Here is a 24,877-nt window from a genome sequence, read left to right as displayed (position 1 = left end):
AGTGTAATTGCATAGATCATATACTGATTGTAATCAATCAATCAAGCAGCTTCTTTAAACCTATAAAAAGGGAAGATCCAGGGCATCCGGCAGGAACCTGACGAAGCATCATTGCGAAACGCGTAGTTCCCTGCCGGAGCCCATTACCTGAAGGACCCAGCCAGCCTGTTGACATCCGGTAAGCCCTCCCCTTCCGGTTCCCGCCATCGGACACGATCACGGGGGATACACCGGTCGGAGGAGCGCCATCGGACGATCGAGCTGAGGCTGGGCTGTTGCCTAAGCTGTATTGTAAGTGTTTTTCCTGTTTGCTGTTTATGCACTTAATAAACTTATTTTTCACCCACTCACCGGTTTTTGGCCCTTTCTTCCTTTGAATCGGGCACCCGGGAGAGAAGTCACTTGCATACCGCCTCCATTAGGAGGAGTAGGCAGTCACCCCTACACCAGAAACTCTATTTTATCTTGTTATAATATATTATCTTTTACTAAACTAGCACCACATACCACCCCAAATAGAAGGAGTAGGAAGCTACTGCTTCCGGCAATATTTAAATACAACGAACACTGCCAAACCAGCATCACTATTTTTAGCCAGACAGTAGGCTGCATAGTACTGCACTAACAGCATCAACCGTCCCTGTTTGGCAGCAGGCTGCGCAAGAGCGCGCCAATCACCTGCCCCCACCGTTCTTACATCTTTTATTTCACATCCCTCATCCCACCATTAACAACAGAATTCCATTTAAAAACTTTTTAATTTTATGAAGTGGTTTTTATTCAGACCTTTCTATCCAAGCCCGAATTCAGGCTTTTAACCAAGGTATATACATTTTCCCTTCTCCATTATATATATATATATATATATATATATATATATATATATATATTTTTTATTTATTTTATTTTTTATTTTATTTTAAACAAAGATCAATTTTAGACAACCACATTGTATTATTGGTTAAATGTTTTGTCTATTTAAACACTAATCACGTGTCCCCCATTTTTCTCTTTTCATCCTGTGAGCAAAAAAACCCATGCGCTGACCGATCCATCGATTCCATTGTCACATCCCCCCGATGTGAGGATGTTTTTGTTGATCTCAGGGGTATGACCTTGTCTTTTCTCTTCACTTGACCCTTCTGTCACTTGGAGATGGCCAAGACATGGTTCAGAGAGAGATGTGTGTCCACATTCTGTTACCACCGTTCTGCGGGCGTCAACATAGTCTTGTCCGTGCTCTTTGTCAGTGTACGCGTTGCCCACTATCACCCATCCTAGGTCAAGTCTTTGGGCGTATGGCGCGTTGTGGGGTCCGTTATGCTGTTTACGGACTTTATGTACCCTCATGATGTCCCTACCGAGCAGCAGCAAGATCTTGGCGCCTTGTTCTACCGGCAGGATGTAGTTGGCTATTCCTCTGAGGTGTGGGTAATGGCGTGCCACGTCTGGTGTGGGAATCTCGTCCCTGTTTGTGGCCATGTGGTTGCACTCGATGAGTGTGGGGAGAGCTATCTTCACTCTGTTATCCACTGAACATATGACGTAACCGCTTGCTCTTCTCCCTGTTGACTCAGTTGACCCTGCACAGGTTCTGAGGGTGTAGGGTGAGGCATTGTCTTGTAAGTTGAACAAGTTGAAGAACTCCGTCTTCGCCAATGATCGGTTGCTTTGGTCGTCGAGGATTGCATACATCCGAATAGCCTTCTCAGGTTGTCCCTGGGGGTGCACTGCGACAAGGCATATTTTGGAGCATGACATTTTGTCGCTTTCTTTTCCGCAAACCTCGGTGCGCTGAGATGTGACGGATGATGGCTCTCCTTCTCCTTCCTCCCCGCCATGCTCCGCTACGGAGGATGGGTTGTTGAGTTGATGGAATGTCAGCGCCTCTGGGTGTAATGATGTCACGTGCTTGTCACTTTCGCACACTGTACATTTGATTTCTTCTTTACAGTCTTTGAATAAATGAGTTGTGGAAGCACAACATTTGAAACAAGCTCCCCATTCCTTGAGTAAGTTCTTTCGCTCCTCTATGGGTTTCATTCTGAATCCGATACACTCGTTAAGCGGATGCGGCCTTTTGTGTATAGGGCACTCTTTGTTAAGGTCCCTTGGTTCCTTGTCTCTGGCGACCAACTGATCGGGAGTAGTTTGGGTCGTGGGAGGCACGTTCGTCCTGTGGACCGAGATGGGTGTTTGGGTGTTACCATATCTCGTCACTGGTCTCTTGTTCCTCAGGCTGCTTGCACTGTATGTGGTTTACGAACCTAAGATGAAACTGGGATCATTCCTTGTCCTTGCCGCTTCGCGGATGAAGCTCACGAAGAATGAGAATGGGGGGTAGATGACTTGCTTCTCCCTTTTGTATTTGGAACCTTGTGAAATCCATCTTTCTTGGAGGTTGAAGGGTAGCTTCTCCAGGATGGGTCTCACTCCACGAGCTGAGTCTAGGACGTTGAGACCTATTAAGGAATGGTCTTTCCTTGCGAACTCCAGTTCTTGCAGCAGGTCCCCGAGCTCTCGTAACTTCGAATAGTCTTTAGTTGTGATCTTGGGGAAGCTGTCGACTCTTTTGAAGAGCGAATCCTCGACTGCTTCGGGGCTGCCGTAGGACTCTTAATTATTAATTCTTTTTTTATAACCTTCTTGGCATATATGTCAGTTTTATGATGAATATTATCATCATTTTTGAGGGCTTAATTGTGGCGACAGTCACTTTCAGGAGGTCAGTGGTACCGACAGCAATTGTATACATATATGTTCATGTTGTTGTACTATGTTCTTCTGAGTGAATTGCCTCCGGGTGTGCTTGGTGGACTCACATTGGCCAGTTTGAATCTACTCTCACCTGATTTTCATTGAACAGGTTGATTGGAGGCAGAGGGGGTGCACCAGTACATGGGGAGGATACTGCTTAAGAGACTGTTTCCTGAACTAGTCACTCTTTGATAAAGCGCTGTAGAGGCTGGAAATGCGTCAGAGGATTCTTTGTTGTTTGTAGTTTGGCTATTATGCCCAAGAAATGAATATATTTTTTACCTGCTTCCAGCCCAGTCCATACCTTTGCAGTGGTCATTCCTTCCTTCTTTCGTTCAAGCCAAGTCTCAGTTTACCATGTTTACATACATAATAACTAACATTTTGTAAAATTATTTTAGGTGTTAGATTTGGGTTAAAAGGGCATGAATTACCCACATATGACTCCTTAAGCAGGACAATGTTATCATTTAGTACATTTTGGTCCTTTTATTAGGCTTGAAGGAGGGAGTCTCTGGAGCTGAACCGTGCTGATTTCAGCTCCAGGACCCCTTGTTCCCGAGATACTTACCTTGGAAGTGGGTGCCCGTAGCAGCTCTGGCTGGGCTAGCAGAGGATATTGAAATGGCGGTTTGAATGTCCCACGTCACATGGGCCAATAGGAAGCCGTGACGCCATACCTTGTGTCTTCCTATTGGCCCTTGTGACCAGGACCTTTAAACTGAAGATGGATAACAACCTTATGGTTTATGGATACTTCCCAAACCCTCGGGAAGCAGGGGGTCCCTGGAGCTGAAATCAACGCCGTTCTACTCTGGAGACCTTCTGCTTCAATCCTATTTTTTTTTTTTTTTTTTTTTTAAACGTCACTTGGTCTGCACAAATTTTTTTTGTGTTCAGATTTGCTCGTTGACCCTCTTTCTACTCCTGCGCGGTTCCTACCTCCACTCCAGATCAACTTTTTTTCTGCTTCCTATTTCTGCTCCAGTTTTATTCCTGCTCATTTTTCTACTTCTACTCCAGTTCCTACCTCAGCTCCGTGAATAGAAAATGTGTTATCAAAATGGTGCTGTAACAAATTATGAGTAATTCTTAAATTAGAAAGTGCTCTGTAAAATACAGCAATCAATGTAGAACAGAAATATCTGTGATGAAATTGCAGTGATAAATAAAAAATAATATATACTTCGTAAAGTGCTGTTCAAACCCTTGATGGGATTGTTCTTTCAATCCTAGAAAATGTCGAAGTCCAAGTAGTGGGGAGCGCAAATATGTGAATAAAAAAATGAAAACACAAATAGTGCAATATGTCTCTCATGTGACAAGTAAGATTCTTGGTATCCTATAGAATGTGTACTCACATTCTATCCTCTCTGGATTGGATCCAATCACAGACGAGACCGGAGAGATGCTGAGAAAGCTGAGGACACGAGCGGGGTGAATGCTGAGGGTCCCGGGTGGCGATTACTCTCTTTTGCTTGTCAAATGCTTGTTATATCCTGACACCATGTGAGTGTGAAAATTTTACCTTATCACCAGATATATTTTATATCAGTCTGCGCTATTTGTGCTTTTTTTTATTCTTCTTAAAAAGGTTACGACACAACTAGATGCATTGGACATGATGTTGCCACTGATTGGATATGCTTAAAAAAATGGATAGTATGTGAGTACACATTCTATAGGATACCAAGAATCTTACTTGTCACATTTGAGATACATATTGCACTATTTGTGTTTTCATTTTTTATTCACATATTTGCGCTTCCCACTACTTGGACTCCTACCTCAGCTTCAGCTGAACCAGCTATGTCTTGGCTCTCTGTGATATGCAAATCTCCTCTGTGCGTGTATATGACTTCTTTCTGGTTTGGGATCTGTGCCACAATGAGACACACATGGACAAAACGCAGGTTTAATATGATCTGTAAAAAAGAGTTTGCACATGCGAAAATGCAAATCAAAGGAAAATGTTATTCTTTATTTGGGGATTATGGAGTGAGGCACATGGTCTTTTCTGTGGTCTGATGTTTTTCAAGCAACAGAAACTCACAAAAGCTTTTCCCACAAGCAGGGCAAATATAAGTTCTTCTGTGTTTAGAAAGGCTGGAGCTGTGTGCAAAGCATTTCCCGCACTCACTGCATGTGTACGGCTTTTCACCTGTGTGAGTTCTCCGATGCTTAATCAGAGCAGAGCTGTCGCTAAAGCTCTTCCCACAATCATTACATGCATGTGGCTTCTCTCCTGTGTGGATTCTCTGGTGAATAAGCAGATTGGAGCTGTCGGAAAAGGCCTTTCCACATACAGTGCAGGTATACGGCTTCTCCCCTGTGTGAGTTCTCTGGTGCGTAACCAGAGCCGAACTATTTGTAAAACCTTTGCCACATTCAGTGCATGTATATGGCTTCTCTCCCGTATGGATTCTCCTGTGTGTAACAAGGGTTGACCTACGAGTAAAGTTTTTCCCACAATCACTGCACGTGTAAAGTTTATCTTCGGTGTGAGTTCTCTGGTGCGTAAGTAAAGTAGAGTAACCAGTAAAGCTTTTGCCACAATTAACGCATGCAAAGGGTTTTTCCCCTGTGTGAGTTCTCCTGTGTATAATAAGATGTGACTTGCGAGTAAAGCTTTTCCCACATTCATTGCAAGTAAAGGGTTTCTCCCCTGTATGAATCATATGGTGTGCAACCAGATTTGAATTATGAGTGAAGCTTTTCCCACACACACTGCATGTATATGGTTTCTCTCCTGTGTGCGTTCTTTGGTGGGTCAACAAAGTTGAAATTTGTCTAAAGCTTTTCCCACACTTAGCACATGCATGCGGCTTCTCCCCTGTGTGGACTCTCTTATGGATAACAAAATCTGAATTATACGCAAAGGATTTCCCACATTCAGTGCATAAATACTTTTTATGATCTGCTTGAGTTCTGAGCTGAACTTTACACTCTGATTCCTTATGGCTCGTACCAAATTTGTTGCAGTCAAAAGTCTCTGCTTGCATATTACATATGAGTTTTCGGCTTTCCTTTTCAGTGGATTGGTCCAGTGATATTTCAAACGTGCTATGACTGTTTGGTTCACAGATTTCTTTATGTTGCTTAAAATGGAGAATACTATCTTGACCCTTCCATTGATTTGATGTTTGAGAATCTTCTAGCTTTTCACTCACTATCCCAAATTTTTCTGTGGAGATAAACAGAGTAGATCATTCAGAACATGTAAATCTATGTTTAAGCTTCAAGATATCTGTGCAGTGCAGAGTGTCATAGATTTCCTATACGGTTAAATGTAAGAAATTGTTAATCAACTTTGTTGAGCATTTCCAGCCGCTGTTTTTTTTTTTTAAACCCAACTTTTTTCCACACCAATGGGAACCTGGGGAACCCTGTGTCATTATACCTTCCCGCAGTACTCCTCATAGACCAGTAGGGGCACACAGAGGAGTCAGTTCAGGCCCCTAGTTCTACTGATCTTCAGGTACCTTCTTGTTTGTTGTCATGTATGCCCATTGCACTATTTGCCCCGTTTATTATTTGTCCCCTGCTACTTTTGATCTTTGAATGTAGCACTGCAATGCTTTCAGCTAACCTTGGTTTGTTCAGGGAACCAACTGTGCAATAAATAATAACATGACTCCAGACCCCTAAGTAGAAAGTTTCACAAGCAAAGAACTAACAGACTGGTTGGAGTTTTATACTCAAACTAAGATGGCAGTTGGCCTCATGGACTGTTCTAGTCCTTACCTGTTCTGGGCCTGAACTTGACTCCTCTGTGCGCCCCTACAGGTCTACGAAGAGTACTGTGGGAGGGAATCATGACACCCTGAACCTGAACACAGCTGAACGCACTATATACAGATCCTAGTTCCTAAGATACTTACCATTAAAGCTACAGTGTTTTCGTCCCCTCCAGGAGAAACAAAATAGTAATTTAAAACCGCTGAGATACTCTCTCTATGTTTATAGTTCTATTGATCAAGAGGAGCAAACACAAATCCCCAGTGAAACCTTTGCCAATTATATCTCAAAGGGGGGAAATGTTTTTCTGACCCCAGTAATGACAATCAGATTTCTCCTTGGATCAGCATCCTTGCTATGTTTACCTTATTTAGTATATCCCTGCATAATTGTCCTTTCTACAAAGATGTCTAACCTTTTCTTAAATGTCTACTGTATACTCTATCTGCCATCACAGCCTCAGTGGGTCGTGAAATCCACATCTTTTACAGTAAAGATCTAATTTCAATGGATTACCTTGATCATTTGTACTGACCTTTGGATGAAAAGTTCCCTTGAAGGTTCCTTATATTGACCCTGGGTATATTTGTAAATAATGTAGTTATCATATTCCCTATTTTCTAATGTAAACAAACCTCGTTTGGATAGTCTTTTTTTACATACCTCTTATCTTCGTGAGACGTGCGGATGGATGGGGGGGAGTGTGAGTTAATCTGGTGTTTCTTTTCTGCACTTTTTCCCATTCTATAATGTCTTTTTTTTATGGAGAGATGCCAAAAACTGTACTTCGTATTCAAGGTGTGCTCTTCCTAAGGATGTATACAATGCCTTCCATCTATGCCCTGTTTTATGTATGATAATATCTTTCCAGCCTTATAAAGTAAATATAAGCATTTTACATTTTTTTTTTAAACTAAACTTTTAATTTCTCATGCTAAACAAAACTTAAGGTTTTTACAATCTTTATCTTTTGGTGATCTGACAGTTTGTCAGTCCTCAAAACTAGAGGTGCTTTGTTAACTGTGCCTTGTCTTCTGTTTGTAAAGTAATTATAAAGCTGTCATTAGTCATACAGATAAACAGAAGAAGCTGATATGTTTGAATTCAATGTTCCCAGAGAAAAGGGAAACCATTTTATTTTTAATTGGATACAAATAAGTAACACACTGCTTTAAAGCTCATTTAATCTTTCTGAGGAACCAATTAGAAGAAGGCATTTCAAACATTTATTTGACCTGTGATATGACAATATCCCTTTAAATCAGTGGTTCCCAAACTTTTTCTGTTCAAGGCTCCCCAAGGCGATCAGGATTTTTCCGCAGCGCCCAAAGTAAAAACAAAGTTTTATATACATACCTAACAGTTGCAGTGCGCAGTTGGTGTCTCTCTCAGGCACACATTCTCTCAGACACACACTCTCACTCTCTCAGACACACTCTCACTCTCTCAGACACACACTCTCTCACTCTCTCAGACACACTCTCTCTCACTCTCTCAGACACACACTCTTTCACTCTCTCAGACACACTCTCTCTCACAGAAACACACTCTCTCAGACCTCACTCTCTCGCTCTCTGACACACTCTCTCTCACTCTCTCAGACACACTCTCTCTCAGACACACACTCTCTCACTCACTCTCTCAGACACACTCTCTCTCTCAGACACATTGTCTCTCACTCTCTGAGACACACTCTCATTCACTCTGTCAGACACACTCTCACTCACTCTCTCAGACACACTCTCACTCACTCTCTCAGACACACTCTCACTCACTCTCTCAGACACACTCTCACTCACTCTCTCAGACACTCTCTCTCACTCTCAGACACACTCTCAGACACATTCTCTCTCACTCTCTCAGACACTCACTCTCTCAGACACTCACTCTCTCAGACACACTCACTCTCTCAGACACACTCACTCTCTCAGACACACTCTCACTCTCTCAGACACACTCACTCTCTCACACTCACTCACTGTCTCAGACACACTCACTCTCTCAGACACACTCTCTTTCTCACTCTCAGACACACACTCTCTCAGACACACTCTCAGACACACTCTCTCCCACACTCTCCCACACACACACACTCTCCCAGACACACACTTTCCCAGACACACACTCTCCCAGACTTCACACACTCTCCCAGACTCTCACACACTCTCTCAGACACTCACACACTCTCTCAGACTCTCACACACTCTCCCGGACTCTCACACACTCTGACACACTCTGACACACACTCTCCCAGACTCCCACTGATACACACACACACACACACACACACAGTGGAGAGCAGTGGAGGGCAGAGGCAGTTTGTATGTGAGTGACTGGGGGGGAGGAAGGGGGAGGGGAAAGGCAGGAGATCCGTGCAGGCGGCTCCTTGCCTCCCCTTGCACCCACCGCCAGGACAGACAAATGTACAACTCTCCCCCCCCCCCTACCTTCTCCTATCACCCGGGCAGAAGGGGACGGGACACCGTGCAGCCACCAGCAGACAGAGGAGCCAGGAGCGGGAAGGCAGACACACACACTCACCGTGTGCTCTGCACAATGCGGAAGCCCCACCCCCGGCTTCCTCTGACCTGCAACCAATCCCCTGCGGCCCGGCCGGCATTAAGGAGGGATGGTGGGGAGGGATAATCGGAGGGATGGTGGGGAGGGATAATCGGAGGGATGGTGGGGAGGGATAATCGGAGGGATGGTGGGGAGGGATAATCGGAGGGATGGTGGGGAGGGATAATCGGAGGGATGGTGGGGAGGATAATCGGAGTGATGGTGGGGAGGGATAATCGGAGTGATGGTGAGGAGGGATAATCGGAGGGATGGTGGGGAGGATAATCGCGGCGCCCCTCTAGGCAAGCCATGACGCACCAGGGCGCCGCAGCGGTTACAGATTGGGAATCACTGCTTTAAATGACAGATTTATTATTCACCAGAGTAGTTACTGTATATTACCTGTAGGGCCTTTTCTCTCCAGACTGTTGTCCTGTTGTCTTCTTCCCCACAGCACCTCTCCTTCAATCTTTGATATAATCTCTGGCTTTATATGGATGCAGCCTGATTGTATACATTATAAATATATTTAATTTCTGTACATTTACAACAAGCCTTATCTTATTCCTATAAAAGACAAAAAGCCATTAAAAGTAATCAACACATCTCATATAGACACTACCCTTATCCATGCATTCGCACGTCTCACACGGTACTCCCATCGAGCACGTCTCAAACAGGCTCCCCCCATTAATCCATCATACAGAGGCATCCCATATCCATCCTTCCGCACATCTTATGGAGGCTCTCGACATCAATCCGTGTGTGTTATGCAGGCTCCCCAATCTATCCACACATCTCACGCAGACACCCTCCATCCATTCACATGTCTGACACGGGATCTCCACATCCATTCATCCATCTGCAAATCTCACACAGGCTCCCCCCATTCATCCGCACGTCTCACGCAGGCTCCACCCATCCATCTGCACGTCTCACGCAGGTTCACCCCATCCATCCATTATATTATGTAGGATCCCCCATCCATCCATGTCTCATGCAATCTGCCCCAATCCATCCACACGTCTCAAGCAGGCGCTGCATGTTTACCACAGGATCCCGTGTATAAAGTGCATGGCTCACAATTCTCGCAAAAATAATAAAAACTTGTATTCACATATCTTCATTGAAATTTTAGTGTAAGTATACACCTTGGTCAGTTATCCTCCCCCTATCCATCCGCATGTTTCACGCAGACTCCCCTATCCATCCATCTGCACGTCCCACATAGGCTCTCCCCCTCTATCCACTCATCTCATGCAGGCTTCCCCCATCCATCCTGGCCACACATCGTACACAGGCTCCCCACATCTCACGCAGGCTGCCCCCATCCATCCATTTGCATGTCTCGTGAAGGCTCCCTACCCATCCATGCATCTTACAGAGGCTCACCATCAATCCGTATGTCTTAGACAGGCTCCCAACATTCTCAGCATGTCTCATGCAGGCTTCCCCCATACATCTATCCGCATGTGTCACACAGGCTTCCACCATTCATCCACCTGCACACAGGCTCCCAACATCCATCGGTTGTCTCACAAAGACTTCGTTTTATCCTTCCCCTTATAGAACTGACATTTATTCAAATGAATGGGTTATCCCATTACCCAGAGATATGAGGGTTTGATAAGTCTCCATCATCACGTCCTTGTATAGCTCTTTCTGCCCTTCTCCTAAATACCCCCATTCCTCCTCCGAGAAAAACACTGCCACGTCATCAAACTTTATTGGTACCTAAGGCACAGACAATTCCACAGTCAGTGTGTTCTTCATCAGGGGTAAAATGAGAAAAACCTGAGGGATGCATGCAGTGGCGTAGCTAGACATGGACGAGCCATCGGGCAAAAAAAATGTCAGGGCCCCATTAATATTAATACTGCCGTCGGTTTTTTTTCTCCCTCTCCCATCCTCTCCCTGATCCTCTTTCTAATCATCAGCTCCCCCTCACCAACTCTTCCCCCCTCATCAGCTCCCCCTCACCAGCTCTCCCGCCCCCTCACCCTCTTACCCTTACCAGCTCTCCCCCCCTCCTCCTCATCAGCTCCCCCCATCACCAGCTCTCCCCCTTCTCATCAGCTACCCCCCACACGAGCTCTCGCCCCTCCTCATCAGCTCCCCCTCACGAGCTCTCGCCCCTCCTCATCATCAGCTCCCCATCACCAGCTTTCCCCGCCCTCAACATCAGTTCCCCCTCACCAGGTCTCTCTCTTCCCTTCAGCTCTCTCTCCCATGCCTATCTTTGGCGGGAGGAGATGATCAGAGGAGCAGCCGGCAGATGAGCTGTAGCAGCAGACACCGGAAGTTATAAAGACTTCAGGGTCAGACTGCTAGAGGGTGCTCCTCCCCTGCTTTGCTGATTCCTCTACCGGCTTCTCTTTGTCGGGGCCTGCCACCGCATACCACCAGCATATCCCCCTGTCTGTCTCTACAGGGGAGGGGGGGGGGAAGAGAGTGGGCCCCCAAGAGTGCAGGCCCCTGAGCTATAGCTACACCCCTGGATGCATGTACATTTCAGTGTTATACGCTATTTGAATGGGAAGAAGCCATACCCTAAACACAAAGCCATCATGGTAACCAATAGGAGGAATTACATGGAGCAATAAGAGAATATTGAGTGATAAGAGAAGTTATATGGTATATGGAGCATTAGGAGGAGTTATAGGGAGGGATTATATGAAGCAATAGGAGGAGTTATACTGAATGGTGATATGGCATAATACAAGGATTCAGGACTTGTAATATATGATGTATAGACTCAGTATTGTTACCTGCAAGGATGTGTCAATTCCCTGCACATCGCTCATCCCATGTCTGCCCCAGGGATTTATATCCAGGGTCTGAACCCCAGGAGGAACAGACTGCAACTGAGACATCCTAAGAGTGTCACTGATACAAACAGACAGAGAGTGTCATTAAGACACGGAGGGAAATACACAGACAAGAGTGTCACAGGGACTAAAACAGAGAGAGCATTACTGAGCGAAAATGAGCATCAGCAAGAGATGCAAAGAGACCTAGAGAAAGACACATACAGGCACCAGGAGAATGTTAGAGATAATGACCCAGATATGAAAGAGGGCAAGAGATAATATTTTACTAGCATACCAAATTACTTATATACCACTCCACAATACTTGGAGAGATACCTGTGCACCAAAAGGAACACAGCTGCAATAACTGAGGGATATCCTAATTTACGTCATTTAAATATACTGCATATATGGATATATATGCATATCTAAATTAGCATATATCTCAGGTGTGTTCCTTTTTTGTGTACAGGTATTACTCCACGTGTTGTATAAAAGATATGTATTTGGGGTGATAAGATTCCCTGTTACATATTCTCTTCCTTTAAAAAGTCGGGACTGCTGCTGGTAAAAAGATCTCATATTGCCTCCCTTCTTCATGATACTCCAGCTGTCACTGATGAGGTGTATTAAAGCCGCAGGTAGGAACGTCCTACCCAAGCACTCCATACTCTTGGGGGTTGAAAGGAGCATCATATTAGCCCCAATACATAGGTTTCCCTGGTAAGAAGGAACAGTATGAGATCTTACGACCCCAGCAATGTAGCTGCCCCTAGTAGGGGGTATTAAAGGTAAAAGAGAGACAATTAGATACCTAATGAGGCCAGGAGTGCAGCTGACTATAGTAATGAAGAACTAATAGCACTTGGGAGGTAATAAGAGGCTTTCCTAATGCCCCAGACGCTAACCAAAGGGTATGATGATCACCCCATCTGCCCCTGCTACAAAAAGATCCATTTACCTTTAAATCCTGAGCTGGGGAACTCAGCCAAGCTCAAACCACGGAAGTGAATCAATGTCTCTCCCCTGATTGGCTGCTCTCCACTTGCCTCAAAGGTTGCTGGGAGCTGTAGTTCTTCTGTAGGGAGACAGGGATTTGCAGTAAGAGATAAGAAACATTGCAGTGATGATTTCTGCTCACAATGTTAAACAGCATCCAGCAATATATGTTCTAAGTCAGGGGTGTGCAAACTGGGGGCTGCGGCGCTTACAGAGACCCGCGCTCTTCCCCAAAGCATTTAAAGTAAATGCTGTGGGACCACGAGAGGCCTCTGTAAATTCTCTTACCTTGACTTAAACGGCTTTGGGTGACACGTCACCATGGCAACGCAGTGTCACGTGATTTCGCATGACCCCGCGGCGACATTTGACGCTCTAGACAAGTTAAGGGGGGATGCGGGCACTGGGGGGAGCAGGCAGGGGGGTGCAGGGCAAAAAGTTTGCGCACCCCTGATCTAAGCTATAATGTCTTATATGAATTCTTAATATGCATAAAAAAACATAATGATCAAAAATGTGTATATACTCAAATGGATGTATACTTTGGATCAATATACTATAAGTACGGATATAGGATAAAGTATCTGTCGTCTAAATTTAGCATAGCTTGAACTTGATGTAGGAATGTCTTTTTTTAACCTCTTCTACTATGTAACTATGCTAAAATATCCAAAGTGAAGTGAAACATGAAAATTAGTGATATTCATCAAAAATCAATGTCCCTTATCATCATCCACAATAAAATAATAAAACAAAAAAGCGCATGCTCTGTCATTTAATTACAATTTAATTTAAATATAAAAATAGGAGTTTTCTAAAAGAATAAAGCAAATGAAAAAAAATCGCTTGTGAGCACAGTCACATATCCCAGAAAAGTCTGCAACCCTGTTTTTCACCATTACCTCCTAGCACAGGGGTGTGCAAAGTGGGGGGCGCAAGATTTTTCAGGGGGGGCCACAGTGTTTTCAGCAGCCCCACGCTCTTCCCCACGGCATTTTAATTAAATGCCAGGGGATCCCTGTGGCCTCTGCAATGTCTCTTACCTTGTCTTTGGCAATGCGGCGTCAAATGACCTAGCATACAGTGCTTCCGCTGCAGCAAGGGATTCTGGGAAATGACATGCAAATGAGCACATGGTGTCACCTTTTGCTTCAAATGTATGTTATACGGCAGGGGTGCGCAAACTGGGGGTCATGTGATTTTTTTTTTGGGGGCGGGGGGGACACGGCGGTTACAGTGGCTCTTCCCCAAGGCATTTAAATGAAATGCCAGAGGACCGCACAAGGCCTCTGTAACTCACTTACTGTGATTCAGCCGGCTTCAGGTGACGCATCGCTATGGCAATGCGGCATCAAATGACGCCACGGAGTGATGTGATGTCACATAACCCGTAGCGTCATTTGACGCCTGTCGCCATGGCAACGCGGCATCAAATGATGTCGCAGGGGGGTGCGAGCACTGGGGGAGAGCAGGCAAGGGGGTGCAGCACCAGAAGTTTCTGCACCCCTGCTATACGGGGGAGGGTTTCTGTCACTTTTTAACCCACCATAACTTTTTTAAGATGTGGTTAAAAGAACACACCAACTTCTGTAAATAAATCACCTGATTGAAACTTTTAGTCTGGTAATTAACCAACTGGTAATTGTTCAGAGAGGTGTAGCTGCAGTAGGGTCCTGATCAGAGGTTAGTAGAAGAGATTATTTTTCTTGCTGTTAAACTGTTATTAAATTGCCAGGCTCCTCAGCAATCTCTAAAAGTTTCAATCAGGTGATTACAGAAGCTCGTTATTGTGGTTTTTTTTACAAAACGTTGCTATTTTGATATTTAAATTAAATGTAATTATTGTTGGAGCATGCGCTTCTTTGTTTGTTTGTGTGTGTGCGCCTCTCTTGCTAAATTTTATCCCAGTGAGTCGTGGTCCCTAAGGCAGTTAAGCGGTTAATTCTTCACTAGGCCTTAGTATATTGCACATTCTGTGTATTTAATGTATCATTTTAAAGGTTAATTGTCTGGCACCGCCTTAATTCTGGAAGTTGCCTGATATGGGATGATCTTATTATAATGTTGAGACTACCTTTTTATTCGCCCAGCAACAGGGGTGGGGAACCCAGGTTATAAATGGTAGGGTTCAATTATTTTGCCTCAGATCCCAGGAGGAACCAGTGGAGGGGGTCTCACCTAGCCTGTAAGTAGGGCAAGTATCCCAGTGTTGGGGGAGGGGGGAGCGTAGAGACCAGTATGTCCCAGGGAGGTACATCACCACAGAGGGGTGGGGTGTTATTGCAGGGGTTAGAAGGAGACCTGAGTGGGACTGCTAGGAATTTCAGCCGCCAAGTCATGCTATGAGTTACCTGGAGTACAACGATCTTAAAATACTGAAAAATAGTCATGTTTCTGCAAGTTGCTGTTAATAAAAATGGAAAGTTCCTGGCGCCCGTTTTCTTCGTTTTACTCCTTGCCAAGAGCCTTAACGAACCTTCAGCACCCTGAGAAGAATAAGATAAACTACCGAGCACCCACACACCCACAAGTGGAGAGCAATACAATTGGAACTATGTTTATTTTTTGGGTGTGACCCCCTTATCCTTTAGGGAGGGGATAGGGGTGTTACTGTTACGGAGTGCTCACCACAAACAAGGCATGACCGCGAGGCCGAAGTGGGGATAGATATATAACGCCACCCACAGCCGCGGGTGCGCGTCTTGAGTGTAGATTGGTCGAGGTGGCCGGGTCGGGTTTGGAGAAGTAAGGATAGTCAAAGATACTTGCCGAGTTCGGGGTTGGAGAAGTGCGGATCGTTGCAGGTACTTTTAGCCGTGGGCAGGATTGGAGAGATGTGGATTGTCGTGATACTTTGCCGAGGTCGGGGTTGGAGAGATACGGATCCTCGTTGGTAGCAGGGGTCAGGAGTATAGAAGAGCGGAGTCCAGAGAGATAGCCGAGGTCAAGAACAAAGAGCTAGGAACCAAGGAGCAAGACAAGACTGTGGAGGCAAAGGTAGCAGAGAACACTTCGCAAAATACAAAGGTTTATGCTCAGCCAATGTGCAAGAGGGCAGGCTGAGCATATAAGGAAAATAGGAGCCAATGACTAGGCAGCAGAGTGGAGGCGCGTCAGCAGCGACGGCTGTGATTGGGAGATCAGGTGCAGGAGACAGGTGTGGGAAGGATTCCTGACGATAACTGGTGATGCGGTACCTGGGTGCACTGAGCGCGCGCTGCGCACCAGTGACATCAGCGCGTGGGCGCAACCTGGATGCAGGGACAGAAGATACAGTATTTACCTCCATGTGGGATGCGCACGCACCGTAGTACAATGTCTGGTAGTAGCTGGCGCACATGACGTGCTGCAGGAGGCGGAGGAAGCGGAGCAACCAGTCGCGGGTTGGGGTAAGTGGGGAGCGCGCCAAGGGCGGTGCGATTCATGGATCCTTACAGTAACCCCCCACCTCAGGATCACTATCACCAGACGGGACAAAGAAGTTGAATAAACAGAGTTTATTCTGGCAAGCCAGCAGACATAACAAAATACACAACTACAGAGTACACTCACCAACTGGGGGCATGGGGGGAAGACACTAGCCTCGACTAGGTGCAGGGGCCTGCTTCAGGTAGGGTTACCCTGTCCGCTTTTCGTCATGGTATCTCAAAGTGCTATTCTCGCAATAGCAACTTTTGAATATCCTACCAGATGAATCACCGTCAAACTCCAAAGATGTTCTGTTACTGTGATCGGCAGCGCTCCTTACATAGCCACTGAGGGCTATCTTTTCTATGGAGAAGGAGCTTCCAATCAATCAGAGTACAGATTGAGATGGAAGATCCAGAAGGAAGATATTTAATACTCACATGTAACATAGAAGACATACAGATAACGTTGGTAAATGTTTAAGCACCAAATGAAAATAAGAGAAGGTATAATTATTTAGGATAATGGGTAAGAGTATAATTATGGTAGGAGACTTCAATATAACTCTAAGCGGAAAACACGATAGATCTAAACTTGTCCAAGTACACTCATGACACTTAGGAAAGAAAAGTGTTAAAAGAAGGACATCAAGAATTTGATTTAAGAGATGCTTGGAGGGAAATTAACCAGCAGAAGAAAGATTTCTCCTTCTACTCAGCACCTCACAAAGTATACACTTGGATAGATTATATATTTGTGGATTCCCTCCTGATCGCAAAAAAGTAACAAAAGCTATAATACACCCAATAACCGGGTCAGATCATGCCCCAGTAGAAATTCAGATTCACAACATACGTACTATACTAAGTAGATGTATATGGAGATTGAACGAATCACTATTCCAGAAATCCTATCAGAAGTTGCTAGCAAACACATATTTCCAGGACAATGAGGGAAGTGTGACATCACCCTTTTACCCATAAGGCCATGATACGAGGCAAGATTATAAGCATCGCAACACATGCAGTAGAAAAAGGGAGAGACAGAAACAAATACTGAGTTTGCAGGGAAAAAAAACTATAAGAAGTGCACAAAGTAAGTCATAATACAACAACCGAAAGAGAATTATGAGACCTCAGAGGGAAATTAAATATCTGTCTATCCGACAAAGCTCAAAAAGCTATGGCATGGACAAGACAACATTAAAAAAAAAATCAATAAAGCTGATACAATGCTGGCCACTAGACTACGTAACAGCAGGGTACAATCTAGGATACAAAGTATAAAAAAGGAAAATGGGACACAGCAAACCCCTATAAAATAGCCAACGAATTTACCAACTTCTACCGAGAACTATACAATGGGAAGAAATTAGACAAAAGGAACAATGTTCAGGAAAAACAGACAAATTATATTAAGAAAAGCGGAACTACCCAGATTATTACCACAAGACATAAAAATATTATCTCAACTAATAACATTAGAAGAAGTTTTAGAAACAATAAAAGGGTTGAAGAATTCCAATATTCTAAGACATTATCACAAATATTAGCTATTAGCTATATCTAGTAAATATCTCTAACAATATGAACTATTCATCCCAAGGGCAGTACAGAGGACACGGGTCATACCTTAAAGTTGGAGGAAAGGAGATTTCATCAGCAACAAAGGAAAGGGTTCTTTACAGTAAGGGCAGTTAAAATGTGGAATTCATTACCCATGGAGACTGCAATGGCAGATACAATAGATATGTTAAAAAAAAGGTTGGATATCTTTTTAGAAAGGAAAGGTATACAGGGATATACCAAATAAGTAAACATGGGGAGGATGTTGATCCAGAGAGTAATCCGATTGCCAATTCTTGGCATCACGAAGGAATTTATTTTTCCCCTGAGAAATCTTTGGATGATATTTCAATGGGGTTTTTTGTTTGCCTTCCTCTGGATTAATATACTGTAAATAGGGATATAGGATTGAGTATCTGTCATCAAAATTTGAGATAGGTTGAACTTGATGGACGTATGTCTTTTTTCAACCTCATCTACTATGTAACTATGTAACAACATTTTAGAGGGAGAGTAGTTTCCACAGACAATGTTGGCATGGAAATAATATTAATACAAAATGAAGGTAAAGACTTTACACAATGTAAAATCTACAGACCAATTTCACTGATCAATAATGATCTTAAAATATTCTCTAAAATAATAGCCACTAGACTAAATGGGTATCTCCTACAGTTGATAGATGCAGATCAGGCAGGGTTCATACGGGAATGTCAAGCAGCGGACAACACAAGAAGGACAATTGACTTGATCCAAATAGCTAAACAAAATCATACACTATCAATGTTGCTAGCACTAGATGCAGAAAAAGTATTTGATTGTATTGTTTGGGGCTATATGTTCGAGACACTTAAAGCTTTCGGATTATGGGGCAAATTTATGAAAGCTATATCTTCCCAATATTCTGATCCCATGGCTAAGGTATGTTACCTGAACATGCATACTGATAAAATATCTATCACAAATGACACAAGACAGGGATGCCCTTCATCGCCCCTTCTATTCGTCTTGCCTGCAGAATATTTAGCAACTTGTTGGTGTTTCATAATTCAAAATAAATAATGAAGCCCTAAATAAAAATATCCCACAGGAACAAGTGAAACTTCTAAAACTAAATGTTGACTTTAAATGGAAGCCCCGGGATATATGGTACCTTGACATTCTGCTAACCAATGCATAAGAAACTATATATACGAGATGAACTATCCCATAATGATAAGAACCCTGAAAAAAGAGTTGGAGGAATGGTCCAGATATCACATATCTTGGATAGGTAGAATAAACTCTATTAAAATGAATTTGCCCAAAATAATTTTGTATTTATTTCATACCCTGCCAGTGCAAATAAGGGTTAGAGATATATAGGATCTACAGGCAAAAATGATAAACTTTATATGGAACAACAAAAAAGTGAGAATGAAACAATTATTATCACATAATACAGGTGAAGCCCAGCTGGCTACCCCTAAAACCGTGTGTATTTCTCCGCCTTTGTGCACTCCTATGGTGGGTACAAATTGTGTGTTAAGACTGTAACGGTGAAGGGGTTAACCAGGCTCTCTAATAAAGTTTCAGCCCACTTGGTTACCCCTGATCCGTGTGTTGGGGTCCTAGAGTGTCAGCTCTTGGACCCATATTTCCTAAATGCATTACTGTGACTGTGTGCAAATTATGCGACATTAAAGATTTCTGTGTGTTTTGCCTTTCCTGGGATGCTGTGACCGGGAGATTTCTAGGCTGTAAGTTTCAGAGTGGGTTTGTCAGAGAAAGTCTTAACAGAATATGGCTATGTATCGGGGTTACAGAGTTATGGGATGTCCCAGAAATTGAATCAGCGAATCGAGTGAGATTCTCGGATCCAGCCAAACACATTGATCCGGGCAAACTCTGAATCTGAAAGCACTATTACGACTCACCGCCTGTATTCCTGCTGCAGCATCTTCCAGACAAGGTAACCGGGTATGAAGTGGTTAATGTATACCTGCAATCACACACTGGTCCCTAGTAGACAGAGGGGTCCCTAGTATAAAGAGTGGTACCCAGATACATGCCCAGATACCCTGCACCTAGTATTGGGGTTCAGGGGGGCACTCCAGCTAAGTGATAAAGCTGAGAGTGGTTCGTGTGTGTAAAAGTTTTAAAAGTTATTTTTCTAAAGTGTGCCAAGTATGAGGCTAGTGAATGTAGGGAATATATACACTCACTCCATCCCTGATACCAGAACAGGGACTTGTATATTTTACCACACACAAGACAGGACACAGTATATTTTATTAAAGGATTATATTTAATAGGTATATGTACTGGGAACCTGTAAATGAACTGTGGGATTTCCAAGTCATGGATTTCAAGCAGACCAGATGGCTACCAAGCTTGGTGCCTATGGCTCTGTGAGAAGTCAGGACTTGAAAGCCTCAGGGACGCCAAGGTGTTAGAACAGGAGGGGTACTGCAGTTCTACTTGAGTACCCACATCCTGGGCTAACACAGGGCTATCTGGCCACCATTTTCCAGATCCCACACTCTGTGCATCCTGGACAGCAGGTGGGCTCTGTATGCAAAGAGGCAGAGGTGCCAGGTTGGCGCATGTCCCTTTACAGACTGAGAAAAGGTGCTCGTCTGGCTTTATAATACTGGCAAATTGGTGATTGGCTTGCAGGGAAATTCCCACTCTCTTACGCCAAGAACACAGCTTCTAGCCACCACACAACAAAGCCATGTGGGAGAAGGATACAAACCCATAAGATTCATTGGAACTTACAACGACCAATGGGGATCAATTTATCGTATCCTTAATAAACACTGGCATATCCTCCTGGATGATGATGATCTAAAAGGGGTATTATCAACTACACCTAAACTCACGAGTAGGAGGAGTAGAAACCTCAAGGACATCCTAGTGAGAAGTCATTACCAAAGTAAAGAGAGGACTACATGGCTGGACCAAAAACCCAAGGGGTCCTATCCCTGTGGGAAGTGCAAAGCGTGCAAATTTGTGCCTAAAACAATTGAATTTTCAGACTCTGACAACAGGCAAGTATTCAAAATAAAAGAATACATCAACTGCACCACAGAGGGGGTTATATACCTAATTATTTGCTCTTGCGGTAAACTCTACGTAGGGAAAACCTTTAGACAATTTAAAATCAGGATACTCGAACACCTGGGGTCTATCAGAAACCAGAAAGATACCCCACTTGCAAGACATGTTATAACTGAACACGAAGGGAACAGTGATAGACTAAGGTTTATTGGCATTCAACACATCCCTTGGGGTCAACGCAAGGGTGACTGGAACAAGGTCCTCTTGCAGACCGAATGCAAGTGGATATACAAACTGAAAACTCTCAGCCCTATAGGCCTTAATGAAGGCTATATATATACCTCTTTCATTTAGCAACACTCTGCTTACTTATCAATGTAAGAGTTTTACTTTAACTAACAAGCCCTAAGCAACCATGTCCGTATTGACCTTATGGGCGGACAGAATTATATGCTACCCACAATCCTACACCCACTGTTACATTACACATAACATTGGGGTCGCAGTGCTTGACAGTGACCCCACACTGCGGTTTCAGAAAGAGTTACTCCTTATACTTGAAACAGGGAAGAGCAACAAACTAATTACAAACAAGGAGTTTGAGTATCTATATATTAAGAACCCGAAAGTGGCAACTTTTTATCATCTGCCAAAATTGCATAAGGGGAAGATGCCCCCCCCCGGGGAGACCAATAGTGTCAGGTATTGGTAATTTGACATCGCATGCCAGTACATATGTAGATACATTACTTCGTCCATTTGTCAGTTCCCTACCCTCATACCTTCGTGACACCAAGGACGTGTTACTTAAATTGGACGGTATCATTACCAGCCAAAACACGCTCCTGGTAAGTCTTGATGTTGAGGGGCTGTATACCAGCATCCCACACAAGATTGGTATGCAGGCGGTCGGCCACTTTTTACGATCTAGAGGCCAGGACCTGGTGGAACATAATGATTTCATCTTAGAACTTCTGAACCTTACCCTCACAAAGAACTATTTTGTATTTAATAATAAATACTACCATCAAATCCAGGGCACCGCTATGGGGACCACATGTGCCCCCACCTACGCCAATCTCTATCTAGGCTGGTGGGAGGAAACAGTGGTCTTCGGCGAAGCCCTGGAAGCTTACACCATCTTTGTAGAACTGTGGGTAAGGTTCATAGATGATATCTTTATTCTGTGGACAGGGACGATGGACCTTCTATCTGAGTTTGTTGCGGTACTCAACAGAAATACCAACAACCTTAAACTAACGACTGTTTCAAGTACAACCAGAATAGACTTCTTGGACATTAGCATCCTGAAAGATCTAACAGGGAAATTGGAGACCACCATATACAGGAAGAGCACAGCAACTAATAGTTTGCTGCGAGCAGAAAGCCAACATCCTAAACACGTTATAAATGCCATCCCTACAGGCCAATACCTTAGAGTATGACGTAATTGCTCCTCTCTTCCTGAATACAAAGAGCAGGCTAAACAGCTAACAGAGAGATTTCTGGTGAGAGGACACAACAAGGCCAGTTTAACTAAAGCATATAATAGGGCATTGCTTACGCCAAGAACACAGCTTCTAGCCACCACACAACAAAGCCATGTGGGAGAAGGATACAAACCCATAAGATTCATTGGAACTTACAACGACCAATGGGGATCAATTTATCTTATCCTTAATAAACACTGGCATATCCTCCTGGATGATGATGATCTAAAAGGGGTATTATCAACTACACCTAAACTCACGAGTAGGAGGAGTAGAAACCTCAAGGACATCCTAGTGAGAAGTCATTACCAAAGTAAAGAGAGGACTACATAGCTGGACCAAAAACCCAAGGGGTCCTATCCCTGTGGGAAGTGCAAAGCGTGCAAATTTGTGCCTAAAACAATTGAATTTTCAGACTCTGACAACAGGCAAGTATTCAAAATAAAAGAATACATCAACTGCACCACAGAGGGGGTTATATACCTAATTACAGTATTTGCTCTTGCGGTAAACTCTACGTAGGGAAAACCTTTAGACAATTTGAAATCAGGATACTCGAACACCTGGGGTCTATCAGAAACCAGAAAGATACCCCACTTGCAAGACATGTTATAACTGAACACGAAGGGAACAGTGATAGACTAAGGTTTATTGGCATTCAACACATCCCTTGGGGTCAACGCAAGGGTGACTGGAACAAGGTCCTCTTGCAGACCGAATGCAAGTGGATATACAAACTGAAAACTCTCAGCCCTATAGGCCTTAATGAAGGCTATATATATACCTCTTTCATTTAGCAACACTCTGCTTACTTATCAATGTAAGAGTTTTACTTTAACTAACAAGCCCTAAGCAACCATGTCCGTATTGACCTTATGGGCGGACAGAATTATATGCTACCCACAATCCTACACCCACTGTTACATTACACATAACAAACATATGACATTCTTATGGGGGGTGTATGGTATACAGTTTAAATTAGGTGCCCGTTTTGACCCTCGGGGCGGGCAAGTAGGGTAGGACATTCCTACACTGTTAGAACATACTAATCAGTGGGAATACACTTACGAATCAGGATGGGGTTAAATGTTGCTATACGAGAGAGGTACATATACAGAGTAATTGTTCTCTATGTGTATAAATACAAAGTCTATTGCATGCAATAGGGATCTGAGATACAGAGTAATCTTTGCTAGATACACTTTGCATTGAAACAAGGAATTGTACACGTGTTGTTTATTGTTTATTGCTCAACATATATGCCATGACAACTCTCACTGCTTACCCAGTGTTCAGGAATAACATGTACATGGGGACATTAAGATATGCAGTCATCGTGAGCGCTTTAGAGGCATAAGCATTAAAACTTGAGGAACCAATAAGAGGACACACAGTAAAATAAACATTTTATTTTTCTTCCTATCATCATCCCCGAGAGGGGACAGTCTGACATTACAGGTATATGGGCTCCAGCCCTAATGAAGGAGGTTTTGTTACCTCCCACCACTTAACATAAGCATATAAAAGGACAGCGCTTCTCTACACGAATACCTCCCACCTTGAGAAAGCGCAGGTCCACTCACGCGCGAAACGTACGTCGGCATGACGTCACTACGTTGACGTCGTGGAGGAGGAACATAACTAGTGAGATCAGTCCCCTGCTGTTCGGCTGCTGCGGGTCACTTTCATGCTAGAGAATCACTGATCTAAGTGCTGGTATCTATGCATACTTCATGCTAACGCGAGTGAACATGGCTACAAGACACTTTATTTATTTATTTAGTATATAGCCACCGCAACATGCAGCGCTTAATCAACGATTCAGCAGTGTGCAGCATTTAGCCTGATTGAGTAATTTGTATCATTCTCATGTCCCAGACACTGTGTATCAACATATGTTATAGAGGGACACCTGATTGTGTGCACATCAATGGAAATATATGTGCTTTGAATGTATGCAATTACCACATAAACTCTATATGCACACTGGAGCTACCAACGTGAGGGGTTATTGATTTGTAGCACTCATCTGTGAATTAACCACTTAATTGCTGTACCTCCCACATATAGTTCTTTTGGTAACTCACCTATTGCTAGCACTGCAAGCACACCAGTTATTTTCATATTTTAATTGATTTTATCCGTTTAGAGTTAGTGTATTGTGTTATGTGCTTTTGAATATTAATTAAAAATTTGTTATTTTGCCATCCGGCGTTTTAGTGGTAATTGTCCGCCCACAGTGATGGGCGCAGTGACTTACCTGTAATTAGGTTGATCTAACCTTTTTGTACTTTGGGCATTTGAGCCCAGCTAATTACCTAGCCCTGCGTGCAGTCACTGAGGATCTCGGGGGAGGACTCCATACCTCCTCTTTTTGTTCTTGTAAAAGACAGACAACAAACGGTTGTCATAAATGGAACTTTTTCAGGTTGGGCTAAAGTCGTGAGTGGAGTACCTCAGGGATCGTTGCTTTTCAACTTGTTTATTAATGACCTTGAGGTTGGCA

The 24,877-nt window shown here is 43.7% G+C and overlaps 1 protein-coding gene across 3 annotated transcripts in view; it reads right to left on the bottom strand.

The window, feature by feature from the left end:
* Positions 1–4,658: 4,658 nt before the first annotated feature.
* Positions 4,659–24,877, bottom strand: part of LOC142495586 (uncharacterized) — a 72,630-nt gene continuing 52,411 nt past the window's right edge. Inside the window, exons 2-6 of one of the 3 annotated variants that reach the window (XM_075601258.1) lie at positions 12,826–12,942; positions 11,823–11,940; positions 10,662–10,788; positions 9,457–9,558; positions 4,659–5,941 (exon numbers count right to left, since the gene is read on the bottom strand). In XM_075601258.1, coding sequence (XP_075457373.1) covers positions 4,749–5,941; positions 9,457–9,558; positions 10,662–10,788; positions 11,823–11,927 — 1,527 coding nt within the window. In that variant the 5' untranslated portion in view covers positions 11,928–11,940; positions 12,826–12,942 and the 3' untranslated portion in view covers positions 4,659–4,748. Of the gene's footprint in view, positions 5,942–9,456; positions 9,559–10,661; positions 10,789–11,822; positions 11,941–12,825; positions 12,943–13,906; positions 13,984–24,877 lie in introns of those variants that run through there. The other 2 variants (XM_075601261.1, XM_075601259.1) reach the window with 2 other exon arrangements.

The sequence above is a fragment of the Ascaphus truei genome, chromosome 5 (assembly GCF_040206685.1).
Source record: "Ascaphus truei isolate aAscTru1 chromosome 5, aAscTru1.hap1, whole genome shotgun sequence".
In the NCBI taxonomy this organism is placed as follows: domain Eukaryota; kingdom Metazoa; phylum Chordata; class Amphibia; order Anura; family Ascaphidae; genus Ascaphus; species Ascaphus truei.
The sequence above is the reverse complement of the archived record's forward strand: the minus strand, read 5'-3'. Positions and strand labels throughout refer to the sequence as shown.